The 20,566-nt window shown below is 37.0% G+C and overlaps 1 protein-coding gene across 1 annotated transcript in view; it reads left to right on the plus strand.

Annotated features, from left to right (window-relative positions):
* LOC107690855 (zinc finger protein PLAGL2-like) overlaps positions 1–19,031 on the plus strand; it is a 33,176-nt gene extending 14,145 nt beyond the window's left edge. The window contains exons 2-4 of the mRNA XM_016489278.1: positions 15,797–15,873; positions 16,065–16,485; positions 17,306–19,031. Of these exons, the coding sequence (XP_016344764.1) occupies positions 16,178–16,485; positions 17,306–18,770 (1,773 nt within the window). The 5' untranslated portion in view covers positions 15,797–15,873; positions 16,065–16,177 and the 3' untranslated portion in view covers positions 18,771–19,031. The remainder of the gene's footprint in view (positions 1–15,796; positions 15,874–16,064; positions 16,486–17,305) is intronic.
* The last annotated feature ends 1,535 nt before the right edge of the window (positions 19,032–20,566 follow it).

Genomic DNA, 20,566 nt, shown 5'->3' on the forward strand with positions numbered 1-20,566 from the left:
CACAACAAGCATCCTGTCTTGGGTTAAACATGGACATTGGTTAAAATAAGCAGAAGACCTACTAAACAGATGAGATGCAGATGTTCTGTCACAGAACAAGCTGTCAGTGTAAGGAAATGTGACAGGATGTTAAATGATTTCACATGATTTAAATAACTGTAGTAGTTTGTTCATATGCATTTTTTTTTTAAGAATTCTCTTATGCTCACCAAGGCTGCATTTATTTGATCAAAAATACAGTAAAACACTAATATTGTGAAATATTATTACAAATTAAAATAAGTTTGAATAAATGTCAAATTTATTCCTGTGATGGCAAAGCGGAATTATCAAGAAATATTTATTTTTACAATGAATGCTGCAATCAGTTGAGCTACTTAATCTGTCGTGTTTTCCACACAAATATTTGTACAGTTTTTTGATGAGTAGAAAGTTTAAAAGAACAACATTTATTGAAATTTGTCTTTAGGATATTTTTTTTTTTTTGTAAATATGTAAAAGGTTCATATGTGAAGTAATTAAATTGATTGACGCGCCAAATAAATAAAACGCAAGAGCGCGGTGTAAACGGCTATGTGTAAATATGAAAAAAGCCTTTACTGTTTATCAATTTAATGTGTCCTTGCTGAATAAAAGTATTCTTTTCTTTCAGGAAAAAAAGAACCGTTAATACACGTCGCTCTCTACTAGATATGGCTCAGGTCTTGCTTTTGGTGTGAGTCTGTGGATTTTTTTGCACAATGTTTTTGCCTGTTGTTTGCCAGGCAGAAATCATTCAGTTAAATCGCATCTCACCTCAGCAGGGCATGTGATTTGAAGTTTCGTTCATGCCCACAGCACAAATCTTGCAACCACATGAATTTCAGTGAATTTCCAGAGTGCGTAGAACTGTGATTGCAACACATAGTGGCTACTCTCAAGAAGATAAAATATATTTATGATTTAAAATATTTGTACAAGTGAAAGTTGGGAATACAAGTGTACTATATACTAAGTTATGAGAGTTTGTGTGTGTGTGTTTGTGTGGTCTTGGTATTCCCTATTTTATGGGGACCAAATGTCACCACATAGAGTAAATGTTGACCTTGTGGGGACATTTTTTGGTCCCCATGATGAAAACGGCTTATAAATCATATAAAAGAATCATATAAAAATGCAGAAAGTTTTGTGTGAAGGTTAGGGTAAGGGCATAGAAAATACAGTTTGTACAGTATACAAATCAGTATGTTTATGGAATGTCCCCAATTAAACATGGAAACCAGTGTGTGTGTAGGTTAATGTTGAATTGAGCAGGACTGAAGCAGCAGTCTGTTAACTATTTCACCGTTCAGGTGAAACCCAAACCCTTTCAGCACATAGCGATCAAGCCAGACAAACACACACGCACGCAGGCTAACAGAAAGACATTCTCACCCTCAGTGCTCCGTTACACTCTATTGCGCACACTCACACTTTTACGTCAACAAGTTTGTCCTGATTGTGTCTCTGATAATCCTTATGCAGTCTGATTTATAATGATTGATTTGTTTTTGCTTTTTGGCACAATAATTAAATTATTCTTATGCTACAACAAAAATATTATATATAAACATAAATAATAGTTTTTGAAATTTTATACTTTTTAAATATTTTTAATAATAACAAAAATAATTATAATGCAACTTCTAATAATAATAATAATGTGTATTTTCATTATTATTATTAAAAATGCTAAATATAAAAATCTAAATATCAAAACATTAAAAAAGTAAAAATTATATTTTATATTATATTTAATTATATTTATACAATAATAATAACAATAATTCACATTCATTATTATTATTATTATCATTATATACATAGAAAATTTATTTGACATTTTTTTAAATATTTTAATATTTTTATTATTATTATGTAATTTACAATTTTGTATTCTTAATAAGGATTATTTTTATTGTAATATACATTTAATACATGCACATATATTTTATTTTATTTTTAATATTTCAATATTTCTATTTTTAATTGTATGTTTTTAATGGTAACACTTTAGCATAGGGACCAATTCTCACTGTTAACTAGTATTACTAGCATATTGGCTGTTTATTAGTGCTTATAAAGCACATATTCTGCATGACCATATTCTGCATCCTTAATCCCAATACCTAAACTTAACAACTACCTTACTAACTATTAATAAGAAGTAACAGCAAAAGTTGTAGTTAATAGTTAGTTAATAGTGAGAATTGTAACTTAAAATAAAGTGACCTTTTTATTAATAATAATAAGAAGAATTCTAATAAGAATTTCTACTTAACAGTTTTAAGTATTAAAAGTTCCTTCTTTTTAATGTCTTTGTGCATGAAAAGGAATTTATCTGCATGCACACATACACATGCACATAATCACGAAGCTCAGCATTTGTGGTGTTGATTGGTGGGTGTAGGTAGTGGGCTGGAAGACCACCCCAGGTTAGACGGCCATTGAAGGGAGAACAAGTGTTTTTAGCTCCGGGGAAGGAGAGAATAGAGTCTTAATGAATAACTGCTCTGCCTCGGTGTCTTTCACCTCACGGCCTACGGGGAGTCCTCCCCCCGACACACACACATCGCTCTCTTTCTCTCCACAACCCTTTTTTCTTTCTCTTTATCCTCATGCAGGATTTTCATTGCACATCAGTACGGCGAACTCGTGCACCAGAGCTTTATTGCCTACATCAATACGCACGTCTTTATGTGTGTGTGAGCAAGGAGGGGAGCTGTAATGCATAGCTGATCTCTATCTGTCATCAGAGAAGCTTCGAGAGATTCCTTATGGAAGGGCCCCACCTCACTGCATCACAATTCAGGCTTGTTCTTCTCTGATAAGTCATCAAATATCTGCACTGATGCCTCTGGTGCAGACCCTGGTTCAACCAGAAGCTCAGTTTTACATGCACAGAACAGGACTTGTGTCTGCTGAGACATCTCTGAAAACAATTTACTTGGAGACAAGAAGTGATACATGGCCATAGAAATTTGTTGAGCTGTGTGTATTTTTGAGTAAGATTTCTTTCGTGGTTCTATTGTGAATGTGAGTTTGTAGTTTGTATATCAAATGTGGTGAGACCCTGAATATCTTTCTATTTCTACGTTAGCTGTCCGTGTGAGCTCTACCCAAAAACAAACATACAGCATGAGCAGTGTAGTCTGATTTGTGAACACATGACTTCTTTGAGCTGGTGCTTTTAATCAAATGTTCAGTAAGATTCTCTGATTCCAACTGGTAAGTTACAATCAGTGTGATGAATCCTTCACTGAATATATTAACTGAATCTGTCAGAGAGATTCCTGAATCAACATGTGACTTTTTTACTGAGCTGCATCTCAAACAGAAAAACCTGTGAAAACTGTGGAGCAAGGTTATTATAGTTAACTGAATCTAAAACTATAAAAACCATAAAAAACATTTGCATTACTTGAAATAAAAGAAACATTAACAAAATAAATATAAAAAATATATATTTCAGCTGGTTACCAGGGAAACATTTCTCATTCCTGTTCAACTTAATGTACTAAAATAACTAAAACTGAAATAAAAAAATTTAAAAACTATAGACCCATTAAATAATAATAATAAAAATGATAAAAACTTAATACAATAACTAAACTAATAAAATGACTAAAACTGAAAAAAGTAAAAACTATATGTATACAGGTGCATCTCAATAAATTAGAATGTCATGGAAAAGTTCATTTATTTCAGTAATTCAACTCAAATTGTGAAACTCGTGTATTAAATAAATTCAGTGCACACAGTATATATATATGACAAAAACACCAAAAATTACTGAAACTGAAATACAAATTTGTAAAGGCTATATAGACACATAAAAAAAACAAACAGATAAAACAAGAAAAACACCATAAAATGATTAAAACTGAAATAAAAAAGTAAACTAAACTATATAGACATATTAAAAAACTAATATAATGACAAAAACATGCCATAAAAGTACTTCAACTGAAATAAAATTAGTAAAAACTATATACACATATAAAAAAAACTAATAAAATGGCAAAAGCACACCATAAAATTACTAAAACTTTAAAAGTAAAATGAAAATGGAAAATCTAAATATAAAATTGAATTCAAAATGTTAACAAAAACTATACTAGTTTCTCAATGATATTAAAATAACTATACTGTGAAGAGGCTTCTGAATCAAAGAAAATGTTCAAACAGTTTGGTAACAGTTTAAAAAGCTTAACTGCTTGCATTAAATAATAATACAGTTTATTATTTTATTTATTGCAATGTTCAGGACTGTGTGTTATAAATAACTGTAGTTATTGACTGAACTAATAATATATATATATATATATATATATATATATATACATATATATCATAATACAAAACATTAAAATTGGATTAAATAATATTGCATTAATTCATCTGATTCCAAAAGTGCTGAGATACAGTTCAGCAGCACTGGGAGTTTTCCCTGATTCTGTATTTTTCAGCATTTCATATCGGTGTATGTGAGCGGAGTGGAGTTGACTTTGACATCCAGACAAACTTCAGTCCGAACCTAACGCTCCAGTGTGAAGCAGTCTCTCAAAAGAGATGTTATTTGGGTTATGAATGTGTCTATATCACTGTCCCACAAACACACGTCTGCCACCTTGCAGCGACTGTCATTTCTCTGACGGAGCGTCCGGCGGTGAGATGCAGAAACTGATCACGTTTCGAAAGAAATGTGAGGAATGTGTTCTGCCCCGCCACCATTTTCAGAGCTTGTTTATGCAGGAATGTTATTTTTACAACTTTCGCTCTCCCCTCCTCCTCGTCTCTCCTTTACTGCACATCCTTGGAAATACAGACGGGAAAGGAGGGAGAGGTGGGCTCTCCTGCAGTAAACAAAAAATTAGCTAACTTTGGAGTTGATTGACGGAAAGGCTGAACGAGAGAGAGGTCTTTTGTAAAGTGTTGCAGTTATCTGTAAACAAAAAGGTCATTGCAACAATGCCTGTTGTTTTAAGCAGCGCTGGCTGACGAAGCTTAACTTAGAGATTGTTTGTTGCTGACCACGTCTGAAAGAGGAAAAGAGAACTAAGGGAGAGAAGAAACAGAGAGCAGATTTTAGTGTGCATATTTTCATGTCATTATAATAAAATCTACACTCGTTTGAAACACTGTTTGATTAGTGACGTCTAAATAGAAGTGCAGATGTTTATGCGAGTGAGTAATGAAGTTTTATTAGCAGCTTTAACTTGTAAAAGTAAAAAGTACAATTTAGATGTGATTAAAAGTTTGGGATTAAAGATTTAAGCAACACAGTTTCGACATCAGGTTGTTTCAGTTACTTGTGACGCCATGTTTCTAGTCAGTTTTTTTTTTTGACAAACTACTTTCAAGTATTACTAGTGTCTTGTCATGTAAATATAAAGCGTAAGGGATATTACGTGTGAATATGTTTTAATATACACTACTGTTAAAAAGTTTGGAGTTGATGAGATTATTTGATGTTTTTAAAGTCTCTTCTGCTCACCAAGGCTGCTTTTATTTGACCAAAAATTCAGTAAAAACAGTAATGTTGTGAAATAATATTACAATTTAAAATAACTGTTTTCTAGTTGAATATATTTTAAAATGTAATTTATTTATGTGAAGCAAAGCTCGATTTTCAGCATCATTACTCAGAAATGTTTATGTGGATTTGGTGCTCAAGAAAACCTTTTTTATTATTATCAATGTTGAAAACAGTTGTGCACAAAAAAAATATATATTTTTGTAATACTTTTTTCATGATTCTCTGTTTAACAGAACGTTCAAAAGAACAGCATTTATTTGAAATATAAATTTTTGTAACATTATAAATGTCTTTACTGTCACTTTTGATCAATTTAATGCATCCTTGCTGAATAGGAGTATATATATATATATTTATTTATTTATTTTTTACCCCAGACTTTTTGATGGTAGTGTATAATATTTATTTTCACAATAAGCCACTAAAAACATATATTTGGTTACTGGTGCAGTTTTACAAAGAAATAAGAAGTAGCTCATCTCAAGCATCTGTCACTAATATGCAATTGGAAAAAAAGTAGTTTAAACAAAAATATAGTTTTAATAAAAATAATGCAAAATACCAGTTCTCAGTTCACCCACCCAAGTTAACTTTGGACTGCATCTGTAACAGCAATTTTAGGAAGCTCATGAGTAAGAATACTGAACGAATGACAGAATGAAAGAATAAAGGGTGAATGAGATATACAGCAGAGACATTAAAACGCTCTAATAGAGAGAAATGTTTGAGGGATGCGGTAGGGAGTGCAGGAGAGAGAGGAAGAGAGTTGGCACATTGCTGTCTGGCAGGATGCCTGCTGTTCTGGAGCTCTGTGTCACCACCAGGACTCCCTGCCAGAAGGGGTTTCCCCTGACTCACCTCAACACACACACACACACACATACACACACACACCCCATTCACCGTCACATCAACATCAACCCACAATGTGAACCCCACATGCTAGAGCTACATATAAAACCCAAAATATCTTTAACCTCTTATCTATCTCCACCATGCTCTGGCTCTCTGTCCTCAGATCACCTGCATATTTACATTTATGTGGAAACCAAAAAGCTTTAGGATCTCATCCTGTCTTAAAGTTGTGTTTCGGCATTCACAAGGGGAATCTCTGAGGAAATCAGAAAGGCATCTGGCAGCGATGTCTTTAACTCCACACATGCCTTTTCCTGTTATCCAGCGCTTGTAGCTTCTGATAGTCAAAATCAGAGTTAAAGCAAAACACCCCTTCAGCTAAACATCGGCGTGTTTGCTCTGTCATTGCTCGGCCGCAAATTAGATCAGGGAGGGAACCCATTTTAATTGGCCTTTGTTTGTGAAGCCTGTTAATTTTCTTTTCCCTCCTTTTTTCTCAGGCGTCGTTAAGTGGGGTCCGTGTGTCGGGCAGATGTCTTCATGCTACAAGTATATTGAGAGCTTTTTTCAGCGTGAAGAAAGGATGAATGAAAGGAGATGCAGATAGTGCCGTTTACTCTGTGGTGTTTGTGCACCGAGGGGGTCAATGGTTATAAAATCAATGGAGCGGAAACATTTCTTGCTGACTTTTCAGATTTATGTGGGCAATTTTGTATGTGGTGTTTGTTCTGAATTACAAAATGGATCGTTCCAGTCGTGCTGTTGATGCTAACAGCTATGATGCTGAACATTTCTTACCTACCTACTGTGTATATCACTGTTCGGCACCCGATAAGGCAAATATTAACCTTGTTTAACCCATTTTTGGGTCATGACCCACTAGTGTAGGATCACTGTTCCAGCAGAAGGATGGCTGTTTAAAGGGTTAGTTAACCCCAAAATGAAAATTCTGTCATTAATTACTCACCCTCATGTCGTTCCAAACCCGTAAGACCTTCGTTCATCTTCGGAACACAAATTAAGATATTTTTGATGAAATGTGAGAGCTCTCAGACCCTGCATAGACAGCAACGCAACTATAATATTCCCAGGTCCAGAAACGTAGTAAGGAAATCGGTAAAACAGTCCATGTGACATCGGTGGCTTAACTTCGATTTTGCGAAGCTACGAGAATACTTTTTGTGCGCAAAGAAAAAAAAAAGGACTTTATTCAACAATTCTTCTCCGACGAGTTACGTCTTCCGCCATTTTAGAGAGTATCACAACGCATACGCACGCCTTCCCCTGAATGTAAACAACACTGATTACGTCGAATACGTTCTTGGACACTCTCCAAAATGGCGGAAGACGTAACTCGGTGGAGAAGAATTTTTGAATAAATTCTGTTATTTTTGTTTTCTTTGAGCAACAAAAAGTATTCTCGTAGCTTCGCAGTTCAGCCACTGATGTCACATGGACTGTTTTGCCGATGTCCTTACTACGTTTCTGTACCTTGGAACATTACAGTTGTGTTGCTGTCTATGCAGGGTCTGAGAGCTCTCACATTTCATCAAAAATATCTTAATTTGTGTTCCGAAGATGAACGAAGGTCTTACGGGTTTGGAATGACATGACGGTGAGTAATTAATGACACAATTTTCCTTTTTGGGTGGACTATCCCTTGGGTGAATTACTTTTCCCTCATAAAATAACATTTGCATTAATTATTTCATATTTAAATTTAGATATGCATTAACTATTTTAGAAAAACTATAAAGCACTCAAGGCTGTGCTGTATTGTGAATTTAGTCACTCAGTGACGTAGTGTCTAACAAAGTCATTTTACCACGGCTGTATTTACAATAGAACACAAACTTGAATGCAGTATTGCTTAAAAGACTCAGTTTACTCAATAAAAAATGAATAATGAAATGAAAATTGTCATAATTTATTCAACCTCGTGTCATTCCAAACCTGTATGACTTAGTTTCTTCTGTAGACTTTAAGAACTTGAGACTCTCTGAAGTACTCTTCCAGAAAAATGACATAAAGCTGAGCTGTAATATTCAAGATGAAAATGACTTCTTATGTGGAATACAAAAGAAGAGATTTTGAAAATATATGTCTGTTTGTTTATTTATTGTCCATAGAATAGAAGTCAAAAGTTGCCATAGCTGTTTGGTTACCAGTATTCAAAGTATTTGGTTAACATTCTTCAAAATATCTTCCTTTGTGTACCACCAAATAAATAAAGCCATAAAGGTTTTAAACGACACGAGAGAGAGTAAATGAGAGATTGCAGATTTTTTTTATTTTGGGTGAACTATCCCTTTAAATGTTGCAGTTGTGCTTGTATTTATACAGTGTCATATACTTTAGAAAAGGTGTTATGCTGTAGCTTTATGTATCTGTTCTGTCACGTTGCTGGGAGAGATCTTCAGTGGAGCGTTTTTGGATGGCGTGATTAATTGTTCTTTGGCAATTCTACCTCAATAGAACTTTAATCTGTTTATTTTTCTGTAAACCCACATATGTGCCCACAAGAATGGCACAACAAGGGAGAGGGAGTGAAAGAAAGCAAGATAGCTGTGCTGTGTGTTTTTGTTGGCATCAGAGATGGAGGAGCTGTTGTGGCACCTTTGTGTTTGTTAGCTAGTCATGGGCAAATAAACTATTGTTATTCTTGAGCTGTAGGATTCTGTGAGTGGTTTGCTCTCCTCACAGTCACTTACTTTCATTATTGCATGAACTTTCTTTCTTTCTCAGGTTTGCGTAATTTGTTAGTAAAATATGGTCTGATTCTCAGTTTCCTTTTTTTTTTTTTAGAAGTCATCACCCATAATATCCAGATTTTGATGTATGACTCAAGGGTCAAGGTTTATCTGGCTAGCATGCTGGTAGATTCCGTTACTACACCATTTATAGGTAAAAAACACCTTTCTTCATTGATAGCATTCAAATGTTGCTGATTTTATTTTGTATTTTATTTTAAATTCATAGTTTTATTCAACAAGGATGCATAAAGACGTATTTTACAAAAGATTTCTGTTCCAAATAAATGCTTTTTTTTCTATAAATCAAAGTATCCCGAAAAATAAAGTATAATTTTTCACAAAAATATTAAACCACTGAACAGTTTTTCAATATTGGTAATAATAGGAAATGTTTCTTGAGCATCAAATCAGCATATTAGAATGATTTCTGAAGGATCATGTGACACTGAAGACTGGAGTAATGATGCTGAAAATTCCTTTGCATCACAGGAATAAATTACATTTTTAAATACATTAAAATGGAAAACAGCCAAGCAACTGCCATTGAAATGAAAGGAAATGCTAATGGTTAGCTTTGTCCATGCATTAAAGACAACTTCAATGGGACAGTTAACCAATAAATGAATTTGCATATTAAACATTGCAAGTGATTTCACAGACTTTCATGGATTTCCTCTCTTAAATCTATCATATGACAGCAAAGGATTTTAAATATAGTGCACAAGTTATAGGCCTATGTACCGTTTTATCATGCCTTTTTGTTTATCGTCCTTTTTGTTTCTAGTCATCTACTTGTCACTGTGAGATTCTTTTGAAGAAACACTTTACCACTTCCCTTAGCGATTGTGAAGAATGAAATGCACCAATCAAATCTGTTCTAATGAGACAAACACAAGGCAGATGAGGTGAGCTGCCCTGCTGTAACGGTCAACCGCAGCAGGGTTAAGTATAGCTGCGTTTCCCTGTGTTTGTGCCCAGGCTGGTGGATGTGTTTAATGTGGAGGGGGGCGGAGACGGTGCAGATTGTGGCCACATCCCGTGCTGGTAGCCAGGGCCAGTGCAGTGTAACTGTTGATGGTTTGGCAGGCCTTTACCTCTGTGTGAGTAGGGTGGGAAGGGAGGGCAGCTTTCCGCTAAGATTTCTGTACAGTCCAAACGGACACTGTTTGAGGAAGTGAAACCTGTCCGTCACAGCGAGCGCCACAGAGAGCACCGTGCGGGTGGAGTGAAAGAAGTGTGACCAGATAGACTGTCGAACAGCTACGAGTGTTTAAAAAAGTACACTTGAAAATAAGCAAGTGTTGATTTGTAACTACAGGTCCGAAATGACTTGGACAAAGTGCACATTGTGCTTTTTCACCGGCCCTCAGGTTAAAAGTTGTGTTTAAGCCCCTGAACATGAAGATAACACACACACACACACATACACATACTCTCTGTCCCCCGCAGGTCTCATATCTGGCATCTCCTGTTGCAGTTGCTCCCCTTTCCTCTGCCTGTCATCCCTTGTCAATGTGGTCAGTAAAGCATGACTAGCCATCCTCCCCTCTGGAGTCTGTGTGACTATCACTGACCGAAAGCTCCTCCCTCCCTCCATCCCTCTCTTTCTTTCTTTTCTCTCTCTCTCTCTCTCTCCTTCCTCTTTCCTTCCTCTCTGACATTCTTTTCTCTCACTCACTCTCTGTGCCATCTGTTGCTTTGCTTAACTACCACACTCTCGTAATCTCACTCGTCTCCATCTCTCGAGCGCGGCTGTTGTCACTTTAGCTCAGTATGGTGAACTCACAGGCTATTTTTGGTAACTGAACTTCTTTTTTTCCGGAACACGTTGAGGGTCGTGTGCCTCTGTGTTAATAAAACCCTGACAGACGTGAGACTCGTGAAGACTTGGCTTCACATAGCCCTGTCTGTTTATCTGCTGAATAAATCTCTCAATTTCAGCGTTTTTATTGGTTTCATGTGTCTTATGTATCTGTTATTTTCTAATTTGCCAAAGGACTGAGTATGTTTGATCTCACCCATAAGTGAAACTGATGTGGTTTGCATGTCAAATGAAATATTTTGACTTTTATTTTGTGATTTGAGTGAATAGATTCTGTTTATTTGAGTCCAGGACAGGTGAAGTTTATTCCTGTGTGCAGATCGAATCAAACCATCGTTCTTGTTTGGAAGTCCCTCCCCCCTGGTGGAAGTTCACCAGAAGTGCACTCACTGACCTTTTGATGGGCTCTCTGATTGGGTCGATGTTTTAAAAGTCACTCCATGACAGGAGCAGGCAGTCCTAATTTCAGCTGAAATCATTTTTGTGCGTAGCTTCATAAACAAACATCTGTCTCTAAATATTTTGACAATTTTCAATGGAAATAAGATATTTAAGGTTTTATGTACTCTTACTATTCTCTCTATTTCTCTCAGTGATAGAGTATTTTGCTGGAGTCAATATTCAATCTGTTATATCTATTTAAATAAAATATTTGTAATACTGCAACAAGAGTCATACTCACAGTACATAATAGCTCTAAGTTAAACAAAATAAAGTGTTACAGTATAGAAAATTATTCTGCCGACTTTGTCTAAGCATCTTGTAAGCTTTACTCTTATTGATAGTTGAAATCTAGTTGAAAAATAAAGAGTTATAATTATAGAAAACAATTCTGACAACTTTCCTCTTTATAATGTTTAAAGGTTGTACTGTGAATGTAGCAATGAGAAGGGCAGAAACTATTCATGCTAGTATTATAGCCCAAAAACTGATATTTTGCACTAAAATTAGGTTTTCAAATTACCACAGTATTGTGTTCAGTGTTTTGAATGTTTAGGTCTAAATATGCCATATGAGTGGTTATACAAAAAAAAAAAAAAACCATTATATTATTAAACAATAAATTAAATTAAGATCCCCCCCCCTGTACTATTTTAAGTCTTCTGAAGATTTTTAGTCACTTTAAGACATAATAAATTTGTTTTTCAAAGTTTAAGTTAAAGACCCACTTTAAGTGTCTTTAATAACTATGTACTAACATTGAAATTAATCATTTGATCAAAGTACTTATTGTGTACATGCGTGTTTTACGTTTTACTAAAATGTAATATTTAATTTCTGTATTTACATCTATAATTTCACTTTTGAACCAACTTCTACCACTTAATCCACCCTTAAACCTAACATACTCAGTAACAGCGTTTTGCAATACAACATGTACACAATAAGTACATTGTACATAAAACTGTACATAAATGCGTAGTAGTTAAAGACACCTGATATAAAGTGTTTGATTGATTGAATGAGCAACACTCAGTTGAATTCAGTTGAGCGGAGCAAAATATTTTAATAGATAATCATAAAGTGGTGGTGAATGTGCCCTTGACTTGCAAAAAATGGCTATTTAATTTCTGTGGCAATGTGTGGCGATTTCTTTGGGCGCAGATTTCTTATGTATTTGTCTATGATCACTGTAACAGTGTATTTGACTGTCTGTGACCTTGAATTAGCTGTTTGTTCTCTCACTCTCTGCCTTCGGACAGAAGGGGTTAAACCTGCACACAGGAGGCAGCATGGTGTACACGGTGACCTCTGACCCCCAGGCCAGAGGAATGTGAAAACCCTTTAATCTCAAAACAAAACCTCAGACACACGCAGCCAATATGGATGGCCAGTTCCCCCCTCTGTGGCAGTATTCAGCGTGAGTTTGTGTGGCCTACAGAGAGGATGGTCATATATAAACTGCACACCCCCACTAACTGATGTGTCAAACTCTAATGAAACGCTCAAAGACTGTTCAGATTACCTGGATACACTTGTACGCAGGAATGTTGGTCACTTTTTAATAGGTAGCTATTTGGATAGTATTGTTGGGAATAGGTTGGATTTAGTGTCAGAATTGCAAGTCAGTGTTTATTTGAGTGTGCATACAGCATGTTAGATGTGCTGTGTGACGGATGGGATGTATGCATGTGGAATGTTTTTGGTGGAGAAGCATGACAATGGCGCAGGGCTCCCTGGAGCAGCTGAATGGAGTAGTGTCACCCCCTGCACCCTCCCCGCTGGGTGACGACTGCAGCAGCGCCACACAGCTGTCGCTTCCTCTTATCCACATACATATGGATAAACATACTACTTTAAAGTCAACATGAATTGTCATTTGCAACTTGTTTACTTCTGTAATGTTACATATTTCTGAATTAAACAAGATAATCAGTGAGGAAAAAATATCTTGTGTAAAGTTTATCATTGGCAATTTGATTGGATGAAGAGTGGGTGTCCCATGCCAGAATGGACAGAAGACTTATGTCTTTAGAATAATATACACCGAATCGTTCATGTTAAGGAATGTGGAATATATATATTTTTTTGTTGACTTTAATAGACGATCATGCATTCATTTACACTACTGTTCAAAAGTTTGGGGTTGGTTGATTGATTGTTTTTTCTATTATGCTCACCAAGGCTGCTTTTATTTGATCAAAAATACAGTAAAAATGTAATATTGTGAAATGGTTACAATTTAAAATAACTAATTTTTTTATTTTTTTTTATGTAATGTAATCCAGTGATACCTAAGCTGAATTTTTCAGCAGTCATTACTCCAGTCTTCAGTGTCACATGTTCCTTCAGAAATCAATCTAATATGCTGATTGGCTGTTCAGGAAACAGTTCTTATTATGATCAATGTTCAAAATAGATGTGCTGCTTTGTATTTTTGTGGAAACCATGCTGCATTTTTTTCCCAGGATTCTTCGATGGATAGAAAGTTCAAAAGGACAGCATTTATTTGAAATAAATCTTTTGTGACATTATAAAAGCCGTTGTCACTTTAGAGCAAGTTAATACATCCTTGCTAAATAAACGTATTGATTGTTGACCCCAACAAATTAATTAACAAATAAATACTCAGTAGTTTATTGCTTGGTTATGAAGTCTGTTGTATAAAAGGAGTAACCTGTGTTTGTTTGCAAGTGTTTACATTTTAGGCTCATGTGACTCTTTGTTTTTGCCACATTAGAAACTGTGTGGTCAGCAGGGAACAGGTGGATTTTGAACTCTAACCAAAATGGCCATTGACTAGAGGTTAACTCATGAGAGATAGAGAGATGAAGAAAGAAACAATATTCTGTATCATACCAAATACTGATAATTAATACTAAAACAAAGTGCTGCATCCTTCAGGAAAGGGATGTTAATGCATAATACCCCATACTAATGTTAAATGCTTAATACTTAATACTTAAGTAAAGCAATGTAACAATCAGGAAAGGGATATGAGTGTATCACTCACTACCAAAGCAAAGGAAGTATATGAATGAAAGCCCCTAGGGTACTGATGTGCCAGGAGCATGAGAAGGGTGGTGCTGTGGTGGGTTTCCTGTTGTATGAGTATGGCCCTGTGTACAAAACATAGTCTCAAATGTGCCTGCATTGATCGTGATCATAATTCATTGACGAGAGATTCTTTGATATTGTCTCTATAAATATTACATTACAGTAAAGGTTAAACATATAAATATAGGTTATTTATAAAACCTATTATGTTTATAGTTATAATACCTATAATGAAATTATATTCAAAAACAGCTTTGAACTGTTCTAATCACCTTTTGCCTTCATTAGTTTTATGATGTGATATTTATTTTTAAAAGTACAAATAGTCTCTCCATTATTATGGTAATAAAAACACTATACTTAATTCTAAAAGAATTATGAACATGTATTTATTTATTTATTTATTTGAACACCAGTGGACATGTTATCTTGCCAAAGTACACCAATATATAATATTAATAAAATCAAGGTCTTATAAACCATGATAAAAGTGGTAAAATTGTTATTTTACCAAGGGGTAATATCGTGTGATACTTGTGCCATGGGGTTTTACTTAAGTATACATTTTTCTGTGGAACAGGTAGTGCTATTTAAGGGCTCATTTATTTGTCATCCCTAGAGGCAGCTTTGTGTCTGTGTTTGCTTTAGGATTACAGGAGCCTTACACGGTTTCATAACACTGGAGTACATGCACACACATGCATGACAGAACATGCATGGACACACAAAGCTAACTTTATGCACCTCAATTGTTGATGCGGTATCGCAAGAGAAGAACTGCCAACTGCTGTTACTGCCCAGTTTATTAACAGTTCTGTACATTACTGCCCTCTAGCTAGCGTAGTGGCACAGGAAACGTGTTTTACAATTGTTACAGTATGCCCACAGGCAGTTGCACATTTTACCTTCATGTTGATATAAGGAACCCATAATGTCAGATAAATCATGATTTTATTGTTGTAAATTATATTAGAGCTTATGTGTCTGCTGATCAACCATGAACATGAAACATTTATTAATCTTGATTCATGTAAATATTTATACATTTTTATTTGATTTATTAACATGTTTGTAATACATAAATATTGTTTGTTGTTAATTCTTAATGCAAATAATGGTAAAATATACAACTTGTGAATTTAAGTTCAATAAATGCTCTTAAAGTATTGTTTACAGTTAGATCAAGTTAACTAATGTTAACAAACCTTGTTGTAAAGTGTTACTTTTAAATATTTGAAAAAAACAAAATTGAAATCAGATATTTGAAGAGAAACACTAATCAATGATGTATGTCTTTTTTTTCTATGAAAGGGTGAAGATAATGATGAGCACTTTCGTCATCTACTCAGCCTCAGTCATGGCAGGTGGGACTGGATGAGAGTGTGAAGGTAAACAAAAAAAGACAGAAAAAGCACTTACATTACAAGTTTTCAGCACAAACAAAAGGGTGTAAGTGCTGTGTTTAGATGTCTCCCTGTGTGTAACATAAAGTAAACATAACATAACAAAACATAAATCGACATGCTTAAAAATGCCTACTGTTTATTTATTTTTTGTTGGTCACATGTTGTACACATAGCAGACAATTTAGGAGCCTGCATCCCCTTAAACGTCGCTGCGATATAGAACCAGAGCCTGGAAGGCAGGGCAGCCACGGCCGAGTTTCAATGGCAACGGCACCCTAGGGCTGCCATGGCAGCATCTGCCGCCGATGCCCCACACCATATTGCCACACTGACACTGGAGGACAAGGAACGACGAGGCGCCACCAAAGTGTTTGGAGGTCCCGCTCCAGGGAGGACGGAAAGAGAGACAGAGAACGAGAAAGAGAGGGAGAGGGAAGGGAGAGGCAGTGGGAACGAGTGTTTGGTGTGCGGTGCCCTCTTCAGCTCACAGGATAAGCTCCGGCTCCACGCGTTCTGTCACACAGGAGGGAAACCTTTCCACTGTTCCCAGCCCCATTGCCCTAAGGCTTTCAGCTCCAAATATAAGCTCTTTAGGTAGGTGCTACTTGCATGTAAAGGCCACAATATACTTCAAGTGTAATAGAAGAATAAATTTTTGTAATGTAATTTTAAACTAAATCTGGCCAAAACCACCAATTTGTCTTGGTGGTTCAAAACACCTTGCCAACGTGAATTTTATGGAAAACTTTCCAAAAGCTGTTTAACAGCTTTGAACTGCCATTTGTCCATGGCAAGTACATAATAATAGGTGGGAGTGCTCTGGGCTCCACCTTCTTTAACAGTGAAATCTTTGTCGAGGTCAGACATGAGTGAAAACATGAACCTCGTCCCAATGATCGGATGCTGCTCTTCTCTCATCGCTGTCGTTTTTGTTGCATGTTTGTCCAACCCAGCTACTGGATGGCCAACTTCCTGCAGAGTTTAGCTGCAACCTTAATTAAACACAATTGAACCAGCTAATTAAGGTCTTAAGGATTACTAGAAACTTTCAGGCAGGTGTGTTGTAGCTGGTTGGAGCTTATCTATGCTGGAAGGTTTTCATCCAGGAGCAGGAGGTGTCCAGTCCTGTTCCTGGAGGGCCACTGTCCTGCAGAGTTTAATTCCAACCCTAATTAAACACACCTGAACCAGCTAATCATGGTTTTACTAGGCATACTAAAAACATCAGGCAGGTGTGCTGAGGCAATTTGGAGCCAAACTCTGCAGGACAGTGGCCCTCCAAGACCAAGTTTGGACACCCCTACTTTAGAGTGTCCCCTTGCAGTCTGACATGAGCATAATGAATACAAAATTTCAGTTAGAAATTTCCAATGTGTCAATCTTTAGCTAAAAACTATTTTTGTCTCCTTTGTAGGCATATGGCCACACACTCCCCACAGAAGACTCATCAGTGCTCATTTTGTGAAAAGATGTTTCACCGCAAAGATCACCTGAAAAACCATCTGCAGACTCACGACCCCAATAAAGAGGCCTTTAAGTGCGAAGAGTGTGGCAAACACTATAACACAAAGCTGGGCTACAAGCGCCACATGGCCATGCACTCAGCCACAGCCGGTGATCTTACCTGTAAGGTGTGCTTGCAAAGCTATGAGAGCACGCCTGCACTCTTGGAGCACCTCAAGAGCCACTCAGGCAAGTCTTCAGGCGGTACCAAGGAGAAGAAACACCCCTGTGACCACTGTGATCGTCGCTTTTACACACGAAAGGATGTTCGCCGACACATGGTGGTACACACGGGACGCAAAGACTTCCTGTGCCAGTACTGTGCCCAACGTTTCGGGCGGAAGGACCATCTGACACGTCATGTCAAGAAGAGCCACTCACAGGAGTTTCTGAAGATCAAGACAGAGTCCCCAGATATGTTGGGTTTACTTGGGTCTGGGTGTCCACCTTGTGCTGTGAAAGAAGAAATAAGCCCTATGATGTGCAGCATGGGACCTACCAAGGACTCAATGATGGCAAAGCCTTTCCATGGTGCCACCCCTTTTCCCATGGGCATGTACAACCCTCATCATGTCCAGGCCATGTCCAATCCGGGTGTGGGCCACCATCACTCACTGGTTCCAGGGTCTTTATCCACTGCCATGGGAATGGGTTGCCATATGGAGCCCCCATCATCACTGCACCACCATCACCCACATCATCATCACCATCACCACCCTCACCATCATCACCACTCCCCACCTCCACATCAGCAGCAGCCTCCCCTACAAAATCAGCAACAGCAGCACCCTCAGCCACCGCCCAAGTACCAGCTCGGATCTACCTCATACCTGCTGGACAAGCCCCTGAAGGTGGAGATGGAGAGTTTCCTGATGGATCTACAGAGTGGACTCCAGGTTCCTCCGCCACCCTCAGCCGACCCCCACTCAGCAGCTTCACCCAATAAGGAGGGTATGGAACCTCCGGCAGGATTGTCGGATGACCTTTGCGGGGACCCACTCATGTCCAAGAGCCCCGCTGTCATTGCTGAGTCTTTGTGCGCTGCTAACATGGATTTTTCTCATCTACTGGGATTTCTTCCACTCAATCTGCCACCCTACAGTGCCCCCATGTGTTCAGGAGGACTGGTGATGGGTTATTCCACGCCCTCCACCATTTCTTCTTCCTCTTCCTCATCATCGTCAGCATCTTCGCATGCTGCCGAACCACATGCTGCCACAGCTGCAGTGCCTCTTACCTCTTTGCAACCTCAACCTCAGGAGCAACCAGGTCCCGGTGGGGGTCTCGGTCTTGGGTCTCTGCACCCACTCCCACCAGTGTTCAGCTCTAGCCTCAGTACGACCACTCTGCCTCGCTTTCACCAGGCCTTTCAATGAGGTCCCCACCCCAACCTGGCCTGCCACAGGGCCTCAGGGCAAAGGAGCATTAGTGCTCCCCCTAGGGGTGGGGAGGTAGAACACTTGAACACATAGAATCCTTAACAAAAAGCGCACAACAGCTTTTTAATGAGCCTGGAGGAAAACAAGCATATGAAATATTATCTAGCTTTTATTTAGGCTGTCTGAATTTTAGCTATGATTTTTGAATACCCTTTTGAACCTCTCCCACCATCTCCTCTCCTACAATTTTGTAGTTAGACAGCAGCATCAGTAGGCCGTAAGGCATGGTACTGCATACTTTATAAAGTAATAATATTAGTAGAAAAAGGAAAAGATTAATGTAGAAAACTTAATCTGTCTTTGAGACTCTGAAAGACTAGTTTGAAGTGATATATGAATTTAGTTTTCTTTTCCAAATGTGAGGCCTGACTTTGCTCTGTTGTCTCTATTCTGTTAAGCTTAAAGTCAGGTAGTAGTTGGTTGCCCTTAAACTAAAACCGTCTTTATAGCCAGGAGTGGAAGAATTAGTGAAGGAATGAAGGAGTGAAATTGGTTTCTTTTTTTCTTTTTGTAAAAAAGTTTATATCTGATTCCAGACTCAAATCAAATCACTATTATTACAAATTTCCAAATCAGTTGAAAAACAAATACTGTGTACCTGATTAGATGAAAATATAATCTAAAATGTGTTCTTCCAGGGTTTTTGGTTGCAAATACAAATTTACACTTGTTGGAATGGTCAGTAACTAGTTTTTAAGTGAGAGAAGCAGAGGGACTGATAATAGAAAGGCAAAGAGGGTAAAAAAAACTGCACAATTTGTTCATTTGGTACAATGTGATCACTGACAGAACTAAAGCAAAAGAAATTTACATTAAAATCTTGCAGGTTTACAATTTATCTCAAAAGAAGCACTTTGTTTACAGCAGAAGGCACTTGACCTCTTTGGGTTGCCAAGGTGACCCACTGAAATCCCCTCCCTTTCGCCACTCTACCTTCACACTTCCTGAAAAGAGACTGCCATTGGACACACACGCACACATAAAGTTCAAACATCCCCCAAGTACTTTTGAATACTCCACAGCAATCTGAGTCTGGAAATGGTTTTCCTCCTTCCAGTACTAATTTTAAGTCTCCGTGGCAACTATATCTCACTTCCACATCCTTCCCACCAGATCATGATATAAATATATGTATTTTAAGAAAAAAAAAGTATTTTAGTCAGGTTTATATTTTAGAGAGACATACATTGTAATGATAACCCTGGTATATGTGAATGGAAAAAAAGACAAAACAAAAACAAGAATATTTTTTTGCAGTGTACGAAGTACCACATCAAAAATATATATTATATTTGCTTCTTTTTAAGAACATTTTGTAATTTAGATAGTTGTATTAAAAAAAATTGCTGATGGATTTAAAAAAATGTCTAGCAGGTTTACAGAATTATGTATCTTGCATCATATTGAACAAAATGGATGAAGTATTAGCTTTTCCCTATAGCTTTTCCTGTTCCTTTTTTTTTTCCATGTGAGTCAAAGGAGATGAATAGGGTGGGATTTTACCTGCATATAATAGACTAATAGTGGGATAATCCAGTAGAATGGACTAGTCTTTAATCTTTAGAGCATGAACTAGAGGCCCAAAATGTGATCCAGGTTTCAGTTTGCGTTTTTTATTCTCAGTATTCGATCAGACCTGACTGATGCTGTCTGTGTGTTTGGTTGTACAGATTTTAACCTCCGTGATCATTTACACCGTCGCACTGAAATGTTCAGTTTTGATATTACAAAAA

Source organism: Sinocyclocheilus anshuiensis, unplaced genomic scaffold (assembly GCF_001515605.1).
Source record: "Sinocyclocheilus anshuiensis isolate Anshui unplaced genomic scaffold, SAMN03320099.WGS_v1.1 scaffold3258, whole genome shotgun sequence".
Taxonomy (NCBI): domain Eukaryota; kingdom Metazoa; phylum Chordata; class Actinopteri; order Cypriniformes; family Cyprinidae; genus Sinocyclocheilus; species Sinocyclocheilus anshuiensis.